Source organism: Bos taurus, chromosome 8 (genome assembly GCF_002263795.3).
Source record: "Bos taurus isolate L1 Dominette 01449 registration number 42190680 breed Hereford chromosome 8, ARS-UCD2.0, whole genome shotgun sequence".
Taxonomy (NCBI): domain Eukaryota; kingdom Metazoa; phylum Chordata; class Mammalia; order Artiodactyla; family Bovidae; genus Bos; species Bos taurus.
The window spans coordinates 95,278,839-95,301,675 of record NC_037335.1 but is presented as its reverse complement, the minus strand read 5'-3'; the positions used below and the strand labels follow the sequence as shown (position 1 = coordinate 95,301,675).

General features: G+C 38.7%; 1 protein-coding gene across 6 annotated transcripts in view; it reads right to left on the bottom strand.

The window, feature by feature from the left end:
- Window positions 1-22,837, bottom strand: part of FSD1L (fibronectin type III and SPRY domain containing 1 like) — a 73,032-nt gene that overhangs the window by 39,669 nt on the left and 10,526 nt on the right. For 5 of the 6 annotated variants that reach the window (XR_009495449.1, XM_024995583.2, XM_024995584.2 and 2 more), the window contains exons 2-4: window positions 7,788-7,883; window positions 5,350-5,481; window positions 2,224-2,325 (exon numbers count right to left, since the gene is read on the bottom strand). Coding sequence is in view for 5 of the 6 variants with exons in the window: in XM_024995583.2 (XP_024851351.1) it covers window positions 2,224-2,325; window positions 5,350-5,481; window positions 7,788-7,883 (330 nt within the window). In the remaining variant the exon portion in view is untranslated. Of the gene's footprint in view, window positions 1-2,223; window positions 2,326-5,349; window positions 5,482-7,787; window positions 7,884-8,707; window positions 8,723-22,837 lie in introns of those variants that run through there. The other variant, NM_001192260.1, reaches the window with a different exon arrangement.

The window sequence follows — 22,837 nt, the reverse complement described above, 5'->3', positions numbered from 1 at the left end:
TGCAAGCAACTTTCAGTTAAGCATTTTTCTTGAACAATAAACTCCAATTTCTGTCAAGGAAACAATGACAAATAATTCATTTCACCACATCTTCAAAGGGTTCAAGCTACTAGGCAGTACTGCAAAATGCTGGAAGACAAGACCAAAATAGTAAGAAAAGTAGCACATGAAGAAAATATATTTAGACCACAAGGTGATTTATTTTATCAGAACCTTTCCAATTTACAGTAAACTGGAAACAAGTTTTAACAAAGCTGGAAAGAACAAAGGAGAGGGCAAGAGAGAACAGCATCTTTTGAGAGGAAGAGGAAAGAAGGACTCTGAAAATGTCAATGGAAAGAGAAACTTGAGAGAAACAAACTGTGATTGGTGTTTCTAAGCATTAGGTCCTACTTAAACTCAACTGGATTCAAGCTATTTTTGAGTACCATGTCCACATTTTATAGTTCTCTTGTCTTTTTCCTCTCTCTCGGGCACTCAGCTGTGAATTCTTGCTGCTACGATTATGCCTATCATTAACAGCTGCCCTAGTCCACTAGAAGGGGAATCTGTTGACAACTAAGAAACAAAAAGGGGAAAAAAAACCCTAAAAACTCAGTAGCACCATGTACATATTAATAACAGACTCTGAGAAACCATCACAATGAGAAGATACTAAGTCTCGCTCATGAACTGTATGACATTGCTTCTGCTGACTCAACATCTTTTGCTTTCTGCATGTTTTTGGCTATGTTCCAGATATTCGAAGTTATCACGTAAATGCCCTCTGACTAGGTGATGTAAATATACTTTTAAAATAATTTAAAGTATGATACAATTCCCTCATAAATCCTGTACATAAGTCTTACAAAGTACTATGATGAACTTTCTTATAACCCACATCCAAATTTAAGAATGAATTAGTTAACTGGTTTATGGCAAAAGAACTCTAATTCATTCTATCAAAAGGAATTAATTTTTAAATTTCATTTTCAAGATGTAGAGATATAAGTCAGCAAATGTTATCTTCTCAAGGAAGTCTTTTCTACCCTTAAAGTTCATAGAAAAATCATAAAATTAAATCACTGGTGGGCACAAGTGGATTATAAAGCCACCTTTCTAACAATAAAACAGTTCACTATATAGTCCACAAAGACCAAGAAAATATTAAACTTAAATACCTTATCTTGATAACACTACTTCACAGTACATATTTTACTAATTATGTCACTTAATTTCATACCGCATCATTTTCTGTGTAGTCTACATACTTATTCTACATAAAAGAGTAGATGTGATTTGATAAATTGATACTCGTTTAAAAATTACTATACTTAAGACTTAGAATCTAGAATTAAGAATCTCTTATCAAACACCAGATTACATCAGCAGTCTTCTTGCTCTACTATTTATATCTCTGTATCAAATATACCCTATGCTGCTGCTGCTGCTAAGTCGCTGCAGTCGTGTCCAACTCTGTGCGACCCCATAGACGGCAGCCCACCAGGCTTCTCCGTCCCTGAGATTCTCCAGGCAAGAACACTGGAGTGGGTTGCCATTTCCTTCTCCAATGCATGAAAGTGAAAAGTGAAAGTGAAGTCGCTCAGTCATGTCCAACTCTTAGTGACCCCATGGACTGCAGCCCACCAGGCTCCTCTGTCCATGGGATTTTCCAGGAAAGAGTACTGGAGTGGGGTGCCATTGCCTTCTCCAAATATACCCTATAAGGACATACATTTTCATATTTCAATAAAGCATTCTTAAACAGTAGGACATTTAATACAAACTTAGTAACAAATTTCACAGTGCTCTCATATGCATTAAGTGATGATGTTTTCCCAATCAGCTCAGTGAAAGGAACACAATATAGATTTTTAAGAATGTTATTACCAATACCAATCTTTTTTCATTAGCCATAAAATGTTTATAACAAAGGTATGATTCAGCTAAAGCATACCTTTAAAATAAAGGGGGGATGTAACTTAAAAAAAGAGTAACTTCATTCATCTGAATTGAGCATTAAACAAAATTTAAATAACTAATTAATTTGTTCACGGCCCCAATGACACATACTTCTAAGCATACGCTTTGGAATACATGAACAGCTAGCATTTTACTTAACAAATTCCAAACCTTTTCTAGTATTAGAAATGACTGAATGAATTCAAAATTAAATGGGGAAATATCATTTTCTTTTAAACAGAACTATCCTTTTTAAGTGGATTAGTCTTATTTTTTGGGTACCTTTGAAAATTCTTCAGGTTCCTTTATATCTAATGATCTTGTTGCAAATTCTAGTAGTTCTTCCGAGTTCTCCAGGGCATTATTACATTGACTAAGTTGACTCTAAAAATAAAAATAATAATAATCATAAATCATTAAAACAGAATTTCCTATGATCAGAATCTTAAATGAACGTTACACTCTTAATAGCAATAATCAAATAAACATATTTTAGAGAGGTACTGAAGGTAATCACTAGCCATATATATAATAAATTTTAATTATCTTAAACCATCCAGAACAGCTTAATTGCATACAGATAAAGGTATACTCATCATTTAAAAATACAAAAGAAAACAAAGCAATTATAAATAGCTGGGGTCAAATTTATTTAAAGATTCTTCCAATCAGGGAGCCAGAAGACTATCAATGATTTAAATTATCAAAATAATCTATCTGTAGACAACATCCTCTATAACGGAGACTAAATTTCTAGATATTTAACTAAGCTAAAATGTATGAATCAAGTTACAGGTACATTCAGTTGAACACAATCTCAGTACTCCATTTATCACATTACTCAGGTAAGACATACTCCTATAAAGGCTAATTTACAGCTTCCAAAACTGTATAACACAGAAGTCACAAATTCAAGTGTCTAGATTTCAAAAAAAAAGTCAAACATAAACAAAAAGTAGTAACTGTTACAGTGACGTGCTGTATATATAATGATGTGTTAATTTCACCTAACACGATCTTTCTTATTCAGTTCTCTTCTCTCTCAGCCTCTCTCCCTCACTTTACCGTTTGTAGTTTGAAACTAAGCTATGTGAAAATATTGTTAGTGATACCTTTAAACAAAGAAACAAACACATCTCTAAGCTTTTTGGGCTCCAAAATCACTACAGATGCTGACTGCAGCCATGAAATTAAAAGACGCTTGCTCCTTGGAAGGAAAGTTATGACCAACCTAGATAGCATATTGAAAAGCAGAGACATTACTGTCAACAAAGGTCTGTCCAGTCAAGGCTATGGTTTTTCCTGTGGTCATGTATGGATGTGAGAGTTGGACTGTGAAGAACGCTGAGTGCCAAAGAATTGATGCTTTTGAACTGTGGTGTTGGAGAAGACTCCTGAGAGTCCCTTGGACTGCAAGGAGATCCAACCAGTCCATTCTGAAGATCAGCCCCGGGATTTCTTTGGAAGGAATGATGCTAAAGCTGAAACTCCAGTACTTTGGCCACCTCATGCGAAGAGTTGACTCACTGGAAAAGACTCTGATGCTGGGAGGGATTAGGGGCAGGAGAAGAAGGGGACAACAGAGGATGAGATGGCTGGATGGCCATCTCTGACTCGATGGACGTGCGTCTGAGTGAACTCCAGGAGTTGGTGATGGACAGGGAGGCCTGGTGTGCTGCGATTCATGGGGTCGCAAAGAGTCGGACACAACTGAGCGACTGAACTGAACTGAAGCTTTTAAATGTATCCAAGATTCTTCTTCCGATTATTTATTTATATGTATTTATTAACATCTATTCCATATTCAAATCTACTTCGTTTTCCCTTACAATACACACTAAAGATAAACTACATATGATTAAAATAGCAGAGAAAAAGCATGGGAGGGAGGAAGGAAGGCCGGAGATTAAGCAATTGAATGCTTAAAACGTATTCCAAACTGGTGCTGTAAAGAAGGATCTGGGTTCAAGGCAAAACAGATACCTGCACAAGATGAATCATGGGTGAAACTTGAGGAGATGCTGAGTTTTCCTTTTTTCTCCAATCTTGTTTTTTAAATGAATGAATTTCTTACTTATTGAAATTTATGAATACTTTATGACTAAACTAATTACCCTTAAATGATTTAAGTACAGCTGGCTCTTGAATAACAAGGAGGTTAATCCACAAATGGGCTTCCCTGGTGGGGAAGAGTCAACCCTTCACATCTGGAGTTTCTGCATCTGCAGAGTCAACCAACCACAGACTGTGTGATACTGCAGGATTTCCTACTGAAAAATATCAGCGTATAAGTGGATCCTCACAGTTCAAACCCATGTTGTTAACTGTAATATAACCCCTACCTCCTAAATATAAATAAGAAATCTCAACCAAGAAGACCAGGCAGACTTGAAAGGGAATTTAATTAACCCTTGGAAGTTGTGTGTATATAGCCTGTTTGTAAAACAAAGAGAACATCTATATTTCTCCACAGCTTTCAGATTCTCAAAGACATCATAACCAAAATCAATACACAAAAATCAGTTGCACTTCTATAGATGAACAATCCAAGAAGGAAATTAAAAAAAAAATACCATTTATAGTAGCATCAAAAAGAATGAAATTCTTTGGAATAAACTTAATCAAGGAGTAAAAGACCTATTCACTGAATCCTACAAAACGTTGTTAAAAGAAATTAAAGACACAAATAAATGGGAAAACACAGCTTATGATTATGGGTTGGAAGACTTAATATGATCAATTCTATTATTCAAAGCAATCTACAAATTCAATGCAAACACTATCAAAATTTCAATGTATACCCATGTCTAATGCACCCTTACTCACAAAAGCCAAGAGATGGAGGCAGCCCAAATGTCCACAGACAGATACATAGATAAAGAAAATGTGGTAAATATATACAAAGGAATATTATTCAGTCAAAAAAGAGAAGGAAATCCTGGCACATGCTACAAAATGGATGAACGTTGAGGACATTATGCTGAGTGAAATAAGCCAGACACCAAAGGGACAAATACTGTACGAGTCCACTTATATGAGACGTCTACAGTAGTCAGGATCCTGAAAACACAACACAAGGGTGGATGCCAGACAGTGGGTGAAGGGGCACGTGGAGAGTTGTTCAATGGGTATAGAGTTGCAGTTCTGCAAGATGAAAAAGTCCTACAGACACATTACACAACAAAGTGAATATACTTAATACTACTGTATATTTTAAAACAGTTAAGAGGGTAAATCTTAAGTTTTTTTATCACAATTTTAACAAAATGGTATCTATGACCAATATGAAATTAATCACTCTTCTATAAAAGTACAGTTATACACAAAAACTCACTAATTTTTGCTTTTAATCAACCAAGCATTATACAGACTAAACTTATTCATATTTAAATCGTTGTATGATCTCACCTGTAACTCTTGTGATTTACGCGCTTGTTCCTGCTTAATACTGTTAATCATGCTTTCCTTTACCTCATCCAATATGGAGTATAAACTGTCAAATTCTTCATCTAATTCTGAAAGTATGTTAGAAGAATTTTCCTGTTTAATAAACGAATAAAACAAATTATTTTACTTCAGAGCTATTAAACACTAAAAAACTAAAAGATACAGTGCTTATTAAAGCAGAGAATAAATTCATACTATGAACTACCATAGCCTAACATCATAAAATAATTAAAATTCTAATATTTGACATAAGGTTTTAAAAACATATCAATCCAAGAAGCTGGCTGCACCAATCCTGATAGTTCTACTTCAGCAATGCAGCCTTTCATGAACTAGCCCACACCATCTCCTCACTTTTATAAGACTGTTTCCACAGGACAAGGTGAAAGGTTGTTTTAAGGCTGTCAACTTTGTCCTGACCTTTGGGCTCTAAGGCAGGCCCTAAGCCAGTGGTTTACAACCTTTGGTGTGCATGAGAATCATCAGTGAAGCAGATTTTAATAAAATATTCCAAAGACTTTGATTCTGTAACTCTGAGGAATAGTTTGGGCATATAGGGTTGCGGCTGATTTTGCACAAAGTTTTAAATCTCTCAGATTGTCTAAAACACTGCATTTACACAAGATAAGCAGAATTAAAAGACTAAGTAATCTTTATTGGGTTCGAAGAAAAAGATCAAACACTGAATTCTGGTGCCAGAAGGAACCTCAGAAATCATCTACTGACTAGAATTTATAGTCAAACTTCTAAATTTTACAAACGAAAATACAGACTTGCCCAAAGCCCCACACCTATTTATTAGTGGCAGAATCAATACAGCATTTCAAACTGTCACCCTCCCAGAGTTCCTCACTGCCTCATTAAGCAAGATGCTTCTATTTCAAGAAGAAATAAGAAAATATCTGTGAAACCTCTAGATAAGCAATATCCATACTTGCAACAAGTATGAGGCAGAAGAAATTATCTTAAAGTACTGTTCGACATAGACAAATCATTCAACTAAGAGAAGTGAAACCGGCACTGGTTTACAGAACTAATACAGAAAATCTACTATAATATTACAATCCAAATTTTTGCTTATAATGTTTATAAAACCAGACATGATCTCACTAGAGGCTTACAAAAGTGGTGTTAATCATTTTACTCTCTTTTATACAGTAGTAAGAACATGATTTGGAGGAAGAAATGTGCAGTTTGGAAGGCAGAAGAACTAAGTCAAATTCCACACTAATGACTCAGTAAAAGTGTGACATTGGACAAGCCACTTAAACTCCTGGACCTTAGTTCTTCCATCTATAAAAAGGAATTGGCCTACTCTTTTCCCTCTCAGTGACCAACTGGCATATCCTTAGAGTCTCCTGCCCACTACAGCTTACATTCCCATCTTCAATGACAAGGGTGTAGTTTAATTCCACCTCTATTTCTTTTTCTGGATGCTAAAGTAAAGTCCGAATAATTTGTCAATCAGAAAAAATAGTAAGAGCTAGCTCTATCTTAAGGCATCTTTTTCCAGATTTCAAATATGATTCTCTTGTCCACAGACCAACAGTTTTAGAACCACTAGTTTTGCTTATTTAAAGAAACTGGATTAGTGGATTCTAATAAAATACTTTGAGACAAAGATAGTTAGAGTGGTAAAGATTATAATCAACTAACTTCAATCACAGCAAATTCAGAAGAAAAGAAAACATAAGACCATAGGTTTAACAAGCAAAGAGCTTGGCAATTAACTAGGTTGAACCAAACAAAAACCATAGGAAAGGATACACTGTCTACAAGGGTCCTGGAAATCTTCTATTAATACGTTTATCTTACAAAGAAATGACCCTTAAATTAATTAAGGTGCATTCACAGAAAAGCACCACCAGCTTATCTTAAGGTCCCTTCCACAATCAACATGTGATTATTTACAGTACGGATTACCCACCTAAACCTGGGATCATTTCCGTAAGTACTCCCCTCTCTTCTCATTGGGCACTTTATCTTTTACATTTTGCTTTCATCTAGTTCTGCAAGTGGACCTCTTACTATTTACATCTTCCTTCTATTATTTACCGTAAAAGAAATGTTTAGCTTCCCAGTACTTTTGGAAAGGTATGATTTGCTCTTACTTGGGATTAGAAAATACAAACATGAAATGGAAAGGAACAAAAGTGAGCATTATAATATTCCTACCAATTACTATTCCAGAGTTTTCTTCTTCCCTAATATTTGATCTTTCTATAGAGAATCTGGGACTAGCAAATGAAGCATTTTTTTCCATCTGCCATTAAAAAAAACTGCTCTCATCTTCATTAGTTTATAATCTAGAGTTAATGGTATATATTTATACTTATGATTCCACCCAACAATCATTCACTGTGATATATTCACACAAATTTTTCTAAACAGATTCATACCTGAACTCCTTTTAGTGTTTGGTTTAGTGTATCAATAAAGTTCTGAATTTCATCATTTTTATTTGCCAGAGTTGAAATGATCCTTTGCAGAGCTTCCTAGGATAAAAAAATGTTTAACATTATGATATTTTATTAAAAGAGAATTATAAACTTCACTACAACAATTGTCTTTTAAAAAAATCTCTGAATATCAGAGCATATTATGTAACAAACAGGAGCAATGTAAAACTGCGCATTGTTCAAAGGCTATAATTACAAAAGATGGCATACCTATTGGTTGTTTTAAAACCTCTTATCCCTACAGCACAACCATACCTTTCACCACCGTACCTTTCACACTACACATGAACAATATTATTTAGTCACCACCATACCTTTCATATTACAGATGACCAGCATTATTTAATATAAAGACTGTAAGTCATAAGACCATGGCAAATGAGTAAAATCAAATTCTTAAACGATGCAAAAATATATGAAACTTCTAATCAACATCAGGATATAGGAGTAAACGTTGAGACACTGAAATTTGACATTTATAAAAATTAAATCTTACAAATATAAAAGTAGATAATAAATCTGCATTTAAAATTACATTTACCAATACAATATTGCAACTATCTTCCAATTAAAAACATTTTTAAAATTACAACATTCATGGAAATATTTACAGATGATATAGAACCATAATAAATAAGGCAGATAATTTCAGTAGCAAATACCTCAGACTTTGATAATGCTTCCTATTATAATAGAACACTCTATTTAATTTTCTCATCTCTGTAGTTCAGTGTTGTCCAATAAAATTTCCTATGATGGAAATACTCCGTATGTGTCAATAAAAGTGAAAGGGAAAAAAACACAGAAACCTAGGCCATCATTAGTCAGTCAGTTAGTTTAGTCCATCAGTCGTGTCCAACTCTTTGCGACCCCATGGATGCAGCACACCAGGCCTCCTTGTCCATTACCAACTCCCAGAGTTTACTCAAACTCATGTCCATTGACTCGGTGATGCCATCCAACCATCTAATCCTCTGTCGTCCTATTCTCCTTCTGCCTTCAATCTTTCCCAGCTTCAGGGTCTTTTCAACTGAGTCAGTTCTTCACATCAGGTGGCCAAAGTATTGGAATTTCAGCTTCAGCATCAGTCCTTCCAATGAATATTCAGAACTAATTTCCTTTAAGATGGACCGGTTGGATCTCCTTGCCGTCCAAGGGACTCTCAAGAGTCTTCTCCAACACCACAGTTCAACAGCATCAATTCTCCGGTGCTCAGCTTTCTTTATAGTCCAAATTTCACATCCATACATGACTACTAGAAAAACCATAGCTTTGACTAGACGGACCTCTGTTGGTAAAGTGATGTCTCTGCTTTTTAATATGGTGTCTAGGTTGATCATAGCTTTTCTTCTAAGGAGCAAGCATCTTTTAATTTCATGGCTGCAGTCACCATCTGCAGTGATTTTGGAGCCCAGAAAAATAAAGTCACCCACTGTTTCCCCATCTATGTCCCATGAAGTGATGGGACCAGATGCCATAATCTTCGTTTTCTGAATGTTGAGTTTTAAGCCATTTTTTCACTCTGCGCTTTCACTTTCATCAAGAGGCTCTTTAGTTCTTCTTCACTTTCTGCCATAAGGGTGGTGTCATCTGCATATCTGAGGTTATTGATATTTCTCCCAGCAATCCTGACTCCAGCTTGTGCTTCATCCAGCCCAGCGTTTCTCATGATGTACTCTGCATATAAGTTAAATAAGCAGGGTGACAATATACAGCCTTGACATACTCCTTTCCCTATTTGGAAACTACCAACACAATTGCACTCGTCTCACACGCTAGTAAAGTAATGCTAAAAACTCTCCAAGCCAAGCTTCAACAATACGTGAACAGTGAACTTTCAGATGTTCAAGCTGGTTTTAGAAAGGGCAGAGGAACCAGAAATCAAATTGCCAACATCCGCTGGATCATGGAAAAAGCAAGAGAGTTCAAGATAAACATCTATTTCTGCTTTCCTGACTATGCCAAAGGCTTTGACTGTGTGGATTACAATAAACTGTGGAAAATTCTGAAAGAGATGGGAATACCAGACCATCTGACCTGCCTCTTAAGAAATCTGTATGCAGGTCAGGAAGCAACAGTTAGAACTGGACATGGAACAAGACTGGTTCCAAATAGGGAAAGGAGTATCTCAAGGCCATCATTACAGTCTTTCATTTGTGCTCTGCATGCAGTCATCAACTACAGTAGATTTTACCTCTGAACTAACTCTGGGTAGCTATTTCCTTCTCCACAGGAGCTTTCCAACCCAGGGCTCGAACCCAGGGCTCCAAGCCCTAAAACTCTGTAATCACTATTACTACAAGTCAGTATCATATCTCGATTTATACCTTTGCAAAATTTCTTAACTGGCCTCTGATCCATTTTTTCTCCCCCATAAACAGTTCCCTATATTGCAGCTAGAATAGTAAGTTAAGCATCACTCTTCCTGATCAATCATCTTGCCTAAGTCCTTTGATAAAATTAAAATCTTTTAACATGAACTGTTAACATGACCTTAAACATGACCTTACATAATCCGTGAGACCCTGTATGATCTCCCTATTGCCTACTTCACCTATTTCAATTCACACCACACTTTCTCTCTATTGCTGTATTCCAGCTTCAGGAGCCTGCCGTGACTGTCTCTAATATGCCTTGCTTCCCACCTGGGAACCCTCACATTTATCAGCTTCTTCACTTATAACCACTGTTCTAAAACATATACATGATTTATTGTTAATACAAGTTCCAAAAGCATAGAATGTGCCCATTCTATGTATCTATACATACATGCTTGCTTCATTTATTTCCAAAGCCCGACGGTGAAGAAGGGCAAAGACAGCTTTTAGCTGGGACTCTCTCAATCTAACAGGATGCTGACAAGGATCTCTCAGACTTCATTTTAGGTTTCAAGCCTCCCATTACCCTCCAAACACTGATAAAGTGATAAAGATGGATAAAGGCAATATAAATTATCTGAAGTTTATCTAAATAATACTGAATATAATTGATCTTAGTGGCCATGACTAAAAGTTTTGGGTGATACAGGTCTGAATATATGCTTTGACAAATACAAATTCTGCTGGGTCACAGTAAAATATATAGAACATCATGTCTCCAGAGGCAGTATGCACAGGTAATCTCAGCCATTATCCTTTGATCACACACCACAAGCACCAGGATTTTGGGGGAAAAAAAAAAACCTACTCTCAGAATTAAGCCTCTCAACTACTTGACTATGGAATTAGGCTAAGGTAACTGCCATGCTAACAAAAAAAGGGTGGGGGGTACACACCCCAGCCAAGCACTACTGCTATGGAATGGCTCAAACTAGCCTGGGATGTACAAGGCATGAGGCACCCATCATCAAAGAACAGCTTAAAGTTATGCTTATAGTCCCTAGAAATCATGTGAAGTAAAAGCACAATCAATTGACTACGAGCAAAATAATAACTAACACAGGCTGCCCTGGTGGCTCAGACGGTAAAGCATCTGCCTGCAATGCGGGAGACCCAGGTTTGATCCCTGGGTTGGGAAGATCCCCTGGAGAAGGAAATGGCAACCCACTCCAGTACTCTTGTCTGGAAAACTCCATGGATGTAGGAGCCTGGTAGGCTACAGTCCATGGGATCACAAAGAGTCGGACACAACTGAGCAACTTCACCACTTTATACTCTTAAAGGCCAAGCACTATCTTAGGCTCTTTACAAAAATTTGTTTAATCCTGTCAAGAATCCTATGAGGCAGGATACTTGGTTATTCCCATTTTCCAATTCAGAAGCTGAGGTATAAAGTGGGTAGCTAACTTGCCCGGGACCTCAAGAGTTAGTATGTGGCAGAACCAGAATTCAAATCACAACAGTCTGCCTTGTGAGTCTGTGCTTTTTTCTCTTTTTTTCCGAGTCTGTGCTGTTAACAATTAACACTATACTACCTAAAAACAAAGGTCAGAGGTTCATGTAAAGAAGGTCAGAACATCTAAGGACACTGAAAGGACTTAAGATGGTCTTTAAAACTGCAAAAAATTAAGAATGATCAAGAGGTTGTAACCTTTGTTACAGGTTGCAACCTTTGTTGCAGGAAGGGGGACCCCTTCCAGGGCTCGAAACTGGGCTCTTGTCTAACACTCAGAAATGAATTGTCCGAAGAGACACATGTGCTGACAAAGCAAGAGATTTTATTGGGAAAGGGCACCTGAGTGGAGACCAGTGGGTAAGGGAACCCAGGAGAACAGCTCTGCCTCATGGCTCAAAGTCTTGGGTTTTATGGTGATGGGATTAGCTTCCAGGTTGTCTTTAGCCAATCATTCTGACTCAGAGTCCTTCCTGCGGTGCATGCCTTGTTCAGCCAAGAAGGATGCCAGACAGAAGGATTCTGGGAGGTGGTGGAACATGTGGTGTCTCCTTTTGATCTTTCCTGAACTCTTCCGGTTGATGGTGGCTTATTAGTTCCGTGTTCCTTACCAGGACCTCCTGTCATAAAACGACTCATGCAGATGGTTACTATGGTGTCTGGCCAGCGTGGGCAGTTTCAGTCAGTGTACTTCCCCTAACACCATCTCGCCAAATACAAGGGCAACAGTAACAGCTATTCTTACTACAGGCGTATCATCTTTTAAGTCTGAGAACATGACGACTTCACTATTTGAAATGATTCTACTGGCTTTACCTTAATATATGTGAATGTGATAAACTCAAATGTCTTAATTCTGCATTCAACAAAAAGCTTGGCCAACGTGGGCTACTTAACTGCAAACTATCCAGGGCAACAAGCCCCTGAAGTTTTGATGCAGAAACTTCTTATTCTTAGAGCTAGTGGCAAAACACCAGTATATCCAGGCTTTCAGGCTATTCCGAATCCAAAAGCATCAATACCAAGTGGTCATGACTGGACACTGTGATAACTGGACACTGTGATCTATGGGTTTCCCACCAGGGTCTGCGTGGACCAGGAGAAAATTTCTGATTCAAATTCTACATTAATATTCCAGACAGTTGAGATACACAAACCTAGAACCACTGCAAATATCACTAATCAATCTACAATTTAAGGGGGCCAACAATTACTACAGCATTTCAGTTAGTATTCAGTAAGCACTGGGTGCCAGGCAGGCTTCCTGGTGGCTCAGCAGCAAAGAATCTGCTTGCCAATGCAGGAGATATGGGTTTGATCCCTGGGTCAGGAAGATCCCCTGGAGAACGAAATGGCTATCCACTTCAGTATTCTTGTCTGGAAAATCCCATGGACAGAGGGGTCTCAAAAGAGTCAGACACAAGTCAGCAACTAAACAGCAACAACATGCCAGGCACTGAGGAAAGCTTCCAACGTGGACTACTTTTTAACCACCACGACAGAAAGTAGTCTTTGCATCTTCTGGTTGAAGAGAAGGTTAAAGGCTTCTTTGATCACACAGCTGTCAAATGGCAGTCACAATTCAAATCCAGAAAGCTACCTCGAGAGTCTGCACTTTTACACCACTCTAAGCTGTATACTTCCTGGCAGACTTCCCTGGTGGCTCAGATGGTAAAGCGTCTGCCTACAACATAGGAGACCTGGGTTTGATCCCTGGGTCGGGAAGATCCCCTGGAGAAGGAAATGGCAACCCACTCCAGTATTCTTGCCTGGAAAATTCCATGGATGGAGGAGCCTGGTTGGCTACTGTCCATGGGGTCGCAAAAAGTCGGACACGACTGAGCGATTTCACTCACTTAAGCTGTATACACTGCAGATGATTGTACAAAAACAATCAGAGGGTTCCTGGAACCAGAGCAAAGGGATCAATGAAAATATCCTAATGCCACCAAGGATTATGCCACTTGTTTCACTCCACACCACAGAGCCCTCCTTTGACTTAGGTAATGAGCAGAAATCCAGAATGCTCTATCCAGTTGGTAAGTCAGACAACCAGAATCTTACCAGCTGACCACAGCTATGGCAACACATGACAAAGAGTACTGTGCTCAAAGGTGAGCACGGTGCAAAGAGCTAAAAAAAGGGAATTATATATTGTTGAGGAATTCAGGAATCTGATCATCATGCACGCTTAGTCTCTCAGTCATGTCCAACTCTTTGTGACCCAATGGACTGCAGCCCGCCAGACTCCTCTCTGTACATGGGATTCTCCAGGCAAGAACACAAGAGTGGGTTGCCCTGCCCTCCTCCAGAGGATCTTCCCAACCCCAGGATCGAACTCAGGTCTCCTCCTGCATTGCAGGTGGATTCTTTACTGTCTGAGCCACCAGGGAGGAATCTGATTGTCAGAAATAGCTAATTGGGAAGCCATGCCCTGTATCGTTATAGTGAAGCAGCTGGGATTACCACTTCTGTATATGGATATAACTGAGGTGATCCGCAGAAAAAATATCTAATAAAAGGCCTGGTGAGGAATGCTGTCTTTTCACCCTGAGCCCAATTATAAGATATCAGGGCAGAAGAAGAGATTCTCTCCCAACAAGGATTTGAGGAAATACAATGTGTCAGAGGCTGAAGAAGCCTCCCATTTTCAGTGACCTCTGAACTGGCTGTTCCATCCTGTGAAATCCAGGAAGTGCACATTCAGCCAAGGAAACCAGGAATCCCAGCATCTAATTAAGGGAGGTGGGATAGAAGTAGAATGGGGGTACTCTCAGGTACTGCTCGGAGCAGTATAAACTGACAAAATCCTTCTAAAGGGTGATTCGGCAATACACATCAAAAGATATAAGCATATATACACAATGACTCACATTCCACTTCTATTAATTTATTCTAAGTTAAAGGGGAACTAATTAATTAAAGATACAAGTATTTTGTAAAGTTTAAAAATAAAATAAAATTTAAAAAAGAAAAAAAAAAATACAAGTAGAGACCTGACAACAAAGATGTTCATCTTAGTGTTATTTATAATATTAAAAAGACCAACATAAATGTATGACAAAGGATACTCATTAAAAATCAAGTAATATTAATACATCCATACTAAAAAAAATTGCTGAATCATTAAAAGTGCTGTAGAACAATATTAACATGGTAAAAGATACTTCACATATTAAGTGAGAGGCAAATTATAAATTACTATAAACAGCATAAAACTATAGCTTTTCTAAGTTTCTATATTCACAGTCAACAAGAGAGTCCGAAATGCAGTACTTGAGTGCAATCTCAAAAACAACAGAATGATCTCAGTTTGCTTTCAAGGCAAATCATTCAATAATCCAAGTCTATGCCCCAATTACTAATCCCAAAGAGGCTGAAGTTGAACAGTTCTATGAAGACCCACAAAACCTTCTAGAACTAACACCAAAACAAGATAACCTTTTCTCATAGGGGATTGGAATGCGAAAGTAGCAAGTCAAGAGATACCTGGAGTAACAGGCAAGTTTGGCCTTGGAGTACAAAATGAAGCAGGGCAAAGGCTAATAGAGTTTTGCCAAGAGAATGCATTGGTCACAGCAAACACCCTCTTCCAACAACATAAGAGACTACTCTACAATGGACATCACCAGATGGTCAATACCAAAATCAGACTGATTATATTCTTTGCAGCCAAAGATGGAAAAGCTCTATACAGTCAGCAAAAACAAGATCTGGAGCTCACTGTGACTCAGATCTTGACAGCTTATTACAAAATTCAGGCTTAAGTTGAAGAAAGAAGGGAAAACAACTAAGCCATTCAGGTATGACCTTAATCAAATCCCTTATGATTATACAGTGGAAGTGAGAAATAGATTCAAGGGATTAGATCTGGTAGATCTAATCAGGTGTGCCTGAAGAACTATGGACGAGGTTCACAACACTGTACAGGAGGAGGTGATCAAAACAATCCCCAAAGAAAAAATGCAAAAAGGCAAAATGGCTGTCTGAGGAGGCCTTACTAACAGCTGAGAAAAGAAGAGAAGCTAAAGGCAAAGGAGAAAGGGAAAGATATATCCAACTGACTGCAGACTTCCCGAGAATAGCAAGGAGTGATACGAAAGCCTTCTTAAGTGAACAATGCAAAGAAATAGAGGGGAAAACATTGAATGGGAAAGTCTAGAGACCTCTTCAAGAAAATTGGAGATACCAAAAGAACAAGTAACATTTCATGCAAAGATGGGCACAATAAAGGACAGAAATGGCAAGAACCTAACAGAAGCAGAAGCTATTAAGAAGAGGTGGCAAGAATACACAGAAGACCTATACAAAAAAGGTCTTAATGATCTGGATAACCATGATGGTATGGTCACTCACCTAGAGCCAGACATCCTGGAATGTGAAGTCAAGAGGGCCTTGGGAAGCATCACTACAAAGCTAGTGGAGGTGATGGAATTCCAGCTAAGCTATTTAAAGTCCTAAAAGATGATGCTGTTAAAGTGCTGCACTCAATATGCCAGCAAATTTGGAAAACTCAGCAGTGGCCACAGGACTGGGATAGGTCAGTTTTCATTCCAATCCTAAAGAAAGGCAATGCCAAACAATGTTCAAATTGTGCTCATCTCACATGCTAGCAAGGTAATGCTTAAAATCCTTCTAGCTATGGCAAACCTAGACAGTGCATTAAAAAGCAGACATCACTTTGCCGACAAAGGTCCATATAGTCAAAGCTATGGTTTTGCCACTAGTCACGTAGGTAGGGGTGTGAGAGTTAGACCATAAAGAAGGCTTAGTACCGAAGAATGATGCTTTGGAACTGTGGTGTTGGAGAAGACTCTTGAGAGTCCTTTGGACTGCAAACAGATCAAGCCAATCAATCCTAAAGGAAAACAACCCTGAATATTCATTCACTAGAAGGACTGAAGCTGAAGCTCCAATACTTTGGCCACCTGATGTGAAGAGCCAACTCACTGGAAAAGATCCTGATGCTGGGAAAGACTGAGGGCAGGAGAAGAAAGGGGCAACAGAAGACGAGATGGCTGGATGGCATCACCAAGTCAACGGACATGAGTTTGACCAAACTCCGGGAGATAGTAAAGGACCCGGAAAGCCTGGTGTGCTGCAGTCCATTGGGTTGCAAAGAGTTGGACACGACTGAACGACTGACAACAACAATATGTATAAAAATACCCTGGAATATAACACACAGATAAATGTTAAAAGAAGTCATCTCTGGGTAGCAGGATAATGGGTGATTTTTATTTTCATTTATCTATACTTCCTAATTCCCTAATAAACTTGTATTAGTTATATTTATAATATAACAGAAGTGCACAGGCTGGCTCTGTTAATATTATTATAAATTAGTTCAAAATATGATTACCTATCATCAATGAATATCAATAACTGAGATCAGATTCTATCAGAGCCTTGTGACTGGGAAGAAGTGTCAACTGAGGATATAAAACATACAAAAAGAAAGCTGGAGGAAAAAATCCACTAACATCAAAATACTGTCTACCCTAGGTTGGAGTGGAATATCTACTACATGGAATTCAATATATGTTTGTTGCATTAATAATTCTGCTTACTTTCAGCCAGGCACTGCAATGAACCATTGTCTTTAAAATTTTTTTTAAGTTTAACTGTAATTCTAATTTTTTAAAACTGTCAAGTTCAATAGAAAAATGAAGATACCTGTGTTTAAACACTGATTATGAGTATGTCAGAAGAGTTCTTTGAAGAGGGCATCTCCTCTGCTGCACATCCCAGATTGCTTTGATTCAGTCCATGGGCATGACTGCCATTGTGCTTGGCTGGGGTGTATAAAACCCCAGTTACACTTTCCTATTCACACTCTATTTTAGAAAGCAAAAACCTTCCCTCATAAAATAAAAAGGGCTGGAGAGAGGGAAGATACATATGTTATAGGAAAATAAAGATTTATAGCAGCAAGAGAGACCAAGTTCCAGGGTTTCATCTAAATCATGTTCTATGCTGCTGCTGCTGCTATGTCATTTCAGTCGTGTCCAACTCTGTGTGACCCCATAGATGGCAGCCCACCAGGCTCCTCCGTCCCTGGGATTCTCCAGGCAAGAATACTGGTGTGAGTTGCCACTTCCTTCTCCAATGCATGCATGCATGCTAAGCCGCTTCAGTCATGTCCGACTCTGTGCGACCCCATGAACAACAGCCCACCAGGCTCCTCTGTCCATGGGATTCTCTAGGCAAGAACACTGGAGTGGGTTGCCATTTCCTTCTCCAAAATCACGTTTTATACTTTCCATCAACTATTTTTACTAGACTTAACTAGTTTCTTAACCAAAAAACCCTACTTTATAGGGGTTTATTTCTGTTAATATTTTAAGTTTTAATGACATTAATCATATGACTATATAAAGGCAAAGGAGCCAGGCAAGAGTGTCCTAATGAAAAAAACTTGGGCTGTGAGGAAAGAGCTGGTTTGAATCCAGACTGCCACTTGCTAACTGTGTTATTTAATCTCTTATTAATTTTAACAAGTTATTTAATCTCTCTTGAGTTCCATCTTCTATATCTGGGCAATACAAATAAGAGCTGTTATGAGAATTTAAAGCAGTCTTTGCAGCCAAAGATGGAGAAGCTCTATAGAGTCAACAAAAACAAGACCGGGAGCTGACTGTGGCTCAGATCATGAACTCCTTATTACCAAATTCAGACTTAAATTGAAGAAAGTAGGGAAAACCACTAGACCATTCAGGTATGACCTAAATCAAATCCCTTATGATTATACAGTGGAAGTGAGAAATAGATTTAAGGGCCTAGATCTGATAGATAAGAGTGCCTGATGAACTATGGACGGAGGTTCGTGACATTGTACAGGAGACAGGGATCAAGACCATCCCCATGGAAAAGAAATGCAAAAAAGCAAAATGGCTGTCTGGGGAGGCCTTACAAGTAGCTGTGAAAAGAAGAGAAGCGAAAAGCAAAGGAGAAAAGGAAAGATATAAGCATCTGAATGCAGAGTTCCAAAGAATAGCAAGAAGAGATAAGAAAGCCTTCCTCAGAGATCAATGCAAAGAAATAGAGGAAAACAACAGAATGGGAAAGACTAGAGATCTCTTCAAGAAAATTAGATACACCAAGGGAACATTTCATGCAAAGATGGGTTCGATAAAGGACAGAAATGGTATGGACCTAACAGAAGCAGAAGATATGAAGAAGAGTTGGCAAGAATACACAGAAGAACTGTACAAAAAAGATCTTCACGACCAAGATAATCACGATGATGTGATCACTGACCTAGAGCCAGACATCCTGGAATGTGAAGTCAAGTGGGCTTTAGAAAGCATCACTAGGAACAAAGCTAGTGGAGGTGATGGAATTCCAGTGGAGCTATTTCAAATCCTGAAAGATGATGCTGTGAAAGTGCTGCACTCAATATGCCAGCAAATTTGGAAAACTCAGCAGTGGCCACAGGACTGGAAAAGGTCGGTTTTCATTCCAATCCCAAAGAAAGGCAATGCCAAAGAATGCTCAAACTACCGCACAATTGCACTCATCTCACATGCTAGTAAAGTAACGCTCAAAATTCTCCAAGCCAGGCTTCAGCAATACGTGAACTGTGAACTTCCTGATGTTGAAGCTGGTTTTAGAAAAGACAGAGGAACCAGAGATCAAATTGCCAACATCCGCTGGATCATAGAAAAAGCAAGAGAGTTCCAGAAAAACATCTATTTCTGCTTTATTGACTATGCCAAAGCCTTTGACTGTGTGGATCACAATAAACTGTGGAAAATTCCCAAAGAGATGGGAATACCAGACCACTTGACCTGCCTCTTGAGAAATCTGTATGCAGGTCAGGAAGCAACAGTTAGAACTGGACATGGAGCAACAGACTGGTTCCAAATAGGAAAAGGAGTACGTCAAGGCTATATATTGTCACCCTGCTCATTTAACTTATATGCAGAGTACATCATGAGAAACGCTGGACTGGAAGAAGCACAAGCTGGAATCAAGATTGCCAGGAGAAATATCAATAACCTCAGATATGCAGATGACACCACCCTTATGGCAGAAAGTGAAGAGGAACTCAAAAGCCTCTTGATGAAAGTGAAAGAGGAGAGTGAAAAAGTTGGCTTAAAGCTCAACATTCAGAAAATGAAGATCATGGCATCTGGTCCCATCAGTTCATGGGAAATAGATGGGAGAAACAGTGGAAACAGTATCAGACTTTATTTTTTTGGGCTCCAAAATCACTGCACATGGTGACTGCAGCCATGAAATTAAAAGATGCTTACTCCTTGGAAGGAAAGTTATGACCAACCTAGATAGCATACTCAAAAGCAGAGACATTACTTTGCCAACAAAGGTCCATCTAGTCAAGGCTATGGTTTTTCCAGTGGTCATGTATGGATGTGAGAGTTGGACTGTGAAGAAGGCTGAGCGCTGAAGAATTGATGCTTTTGAACTGTGGTGTTGGAGAAGACTCTTGAGAGTCTCTTGGACTGCAAGGAGATACAACCAGTCCATTCTGGTTGGAGAATGGAGATCACCATCTCCATCTCCCAGAAGATCAGCCCTGGGATTTCTTTGGAAGGAATGATGCTAAAGCTGAAACTCTAGTACTTTGGCCACCACACGTGAAGAGTTGACTCACTGGAAAAGACTCTGATGCTGGGAGGGATTGGGGGCAGGAGGAGAAGGGGACGGCAGAGGATGAGATGGCTGGATGGCATCACTGATTCAATGGACGTGAGTCTGAGTGAACTCCGGGAGTCGGTGATGGACAGGGAGGCCTGGCGTGCTGTGATTCATGCGGTCGCAAAGAGTCAGACACAACTGAGCGACTGAACTGAACTGAACATAATACTGTATGTGGAACAATGCTCAGATTTCATTTCTCTTTCCTTTGCTCAATCCTGAAGGAAAGTCAGTCAATCCTAAAGCACAATCCAGTCAATCCTAAAGGAAATCAGTCCTGAATATTCACTGGAAGGACTGATGCTGAAGCTGAAACTCCAATACTTTGGCCACCTGATGTGAAGAACCGACTCATTGGAAAAGACCCTGATTCTGGGAAAGATTGAAGGCAGGAGGAGAAGGGGATGACAGAGGATGTGATGCTTGGATGGCATCACTGACTCGATGGACATGAGTTCGAGCAAGCTTTGGGAGTTTGTGATGGACAGGGAAGCCTGGCGTGCTGCAGTCCATGGAGTCGCCAAGAGTCAGACATGACTGAGTGACTGAACTGAACTTCCTTTGCTCAGGACTGAGAAAAAGGAGTCATTTTGGAACATGAGGCAGGGGGTTACCTGGATATGGTGTGAGTCTCTGAACTGCCAGAGTACACTATGAAAGTAAAGGATAGCAAATACCAGGGCAGAGGAAGAAACTGGGATGAGGAAGCCAAGTGCAGACATGCTACTGATTGCAGGCTCTGCTGTGCTTTACTTAAAACTCTCCCTAGTTTCCCAATCTAGGTTTGCTCAGTCTTGTACATCAAACCCTGCCTGTCACTACCCGCAAGTAGAAAGGAGAGTATGTGGGGGAAAGTGAGGAAGAGCAAACAATTGGCAATGTATGCTTTTGGTGGCATCTTTCCTCTGGGATCCCTACTCTTTTCTCTCCACTTTTATTATTCCTACAGCAGGAACCTCTCCTGGAAACAGCAACCCCTATGAATATGAATGATGTCCTGAGCAAGAATTTAACTTAAACTATCAAATTCTAAGCACCAAGATTCTAGAAAGGTGCAAATGTCTTGTTTCAATGGTTTCTTTGAACATACACATTTTTTCAGGTAAAGAAACCTTCGGGATTTTATCTTAAAACCACTTAAACGGCCATAATGAAAAGGTCTGGGTATCAAATAAAGCCACCTATCCATAACACCAAAGTGTCCCAGAAACTTGATATAAACAAAATCCCTCTATTTGTAGGAGATAACACTGTGGCTTTCTGTATCCAACAGTACTCTTTACATACCCAAGGCAATTATGTTTTCTTCCTCTACTCAAACAGAGCATCTGTTGCTAACACAACACTGAAGCCCAAGTTATTTTCACAGACAAAAAAGCAGCTGGTCAAGCTAATCCAATTGCTGACTAGCCATCATCAAGCTTCTGTAAGACTGTCCAGTTAACTTAACCTCTATTGTCAGACTGCATGAGTCAGAACTTCCAATTCTCTTTCAGTTAGGATTTAACAACATTTCTTTGGCACCATCATTTGAAATATTTATTACAGATACAAATACAGAAAACAAACTGTAAACTTAAGGACAAAGGTATGAAATGGCTAAATTGGATTAGAAAAATTAAGGGAAATTATCAACAAAGGGATAAAGTTATTTTGAAGTTGGGATTATGAGATTAGTAAACAACACTTAACAGACAGTACTGACGTGTGCTAGGCACCAAGTGATTTTTAAAAACTAACACGATAGTCATAACCCTTTGAGGTAAGTAGACTGCAAAGATCAGAAAATGGAGACACAGCAAATTGCCCAACTTTACTCAGTTCATAAATTGCAGGACTGGAGACCTGACTCTGAAGCCATGCTCTTAATTTAAAGCTCAAATCCCCAAGTCTTACAAATGTCAATACATTCAAGCCACCCTCAGCCTTTGCCACTTGCTTGTTTCCTTACGCTGACTAAGGTATCATCTCTGCTGTTACTTTCATTGTAACATTCTAGAACAGAAAAGAAAAGCCATGCCAAGGGTGTACTACTGACTTATTTCAAGAGAAATATCCAGCTTAGTTCATTATTAGTTGAGGTATATAATTGATTCTGCAGTAATTCATGAGAAAAAAGATGCTCAAATTCAGAGCACTGAATTGGTTATAGGCATTAACACATGGTGCCTATTTTAAGCTGTGAGACAAAATTAAGGCTTTTTATTAGAAATATTTGCTACCACCAATGAAATTCAACATATTTTCTAATACTGAGAAGTTGATTCTCTAAGATAAATTAGTACCAGTAAGAAAGAACAGCTAATTCTTCACTACTTCTGCTAAAACTGTACACAATATGTGTAGGTACTCAAGCATCAAAACAAAATCTGCAATGCAAGCAAGTTCAAATGTTGGCCTTATGGATGGCTACTAGTATGACCACGCAGGACTCACAACCTAAAACTCTTGAGTCCTCATTAAAGTGAGAGAATATGTATGCCCTGGCAAAATAAGAT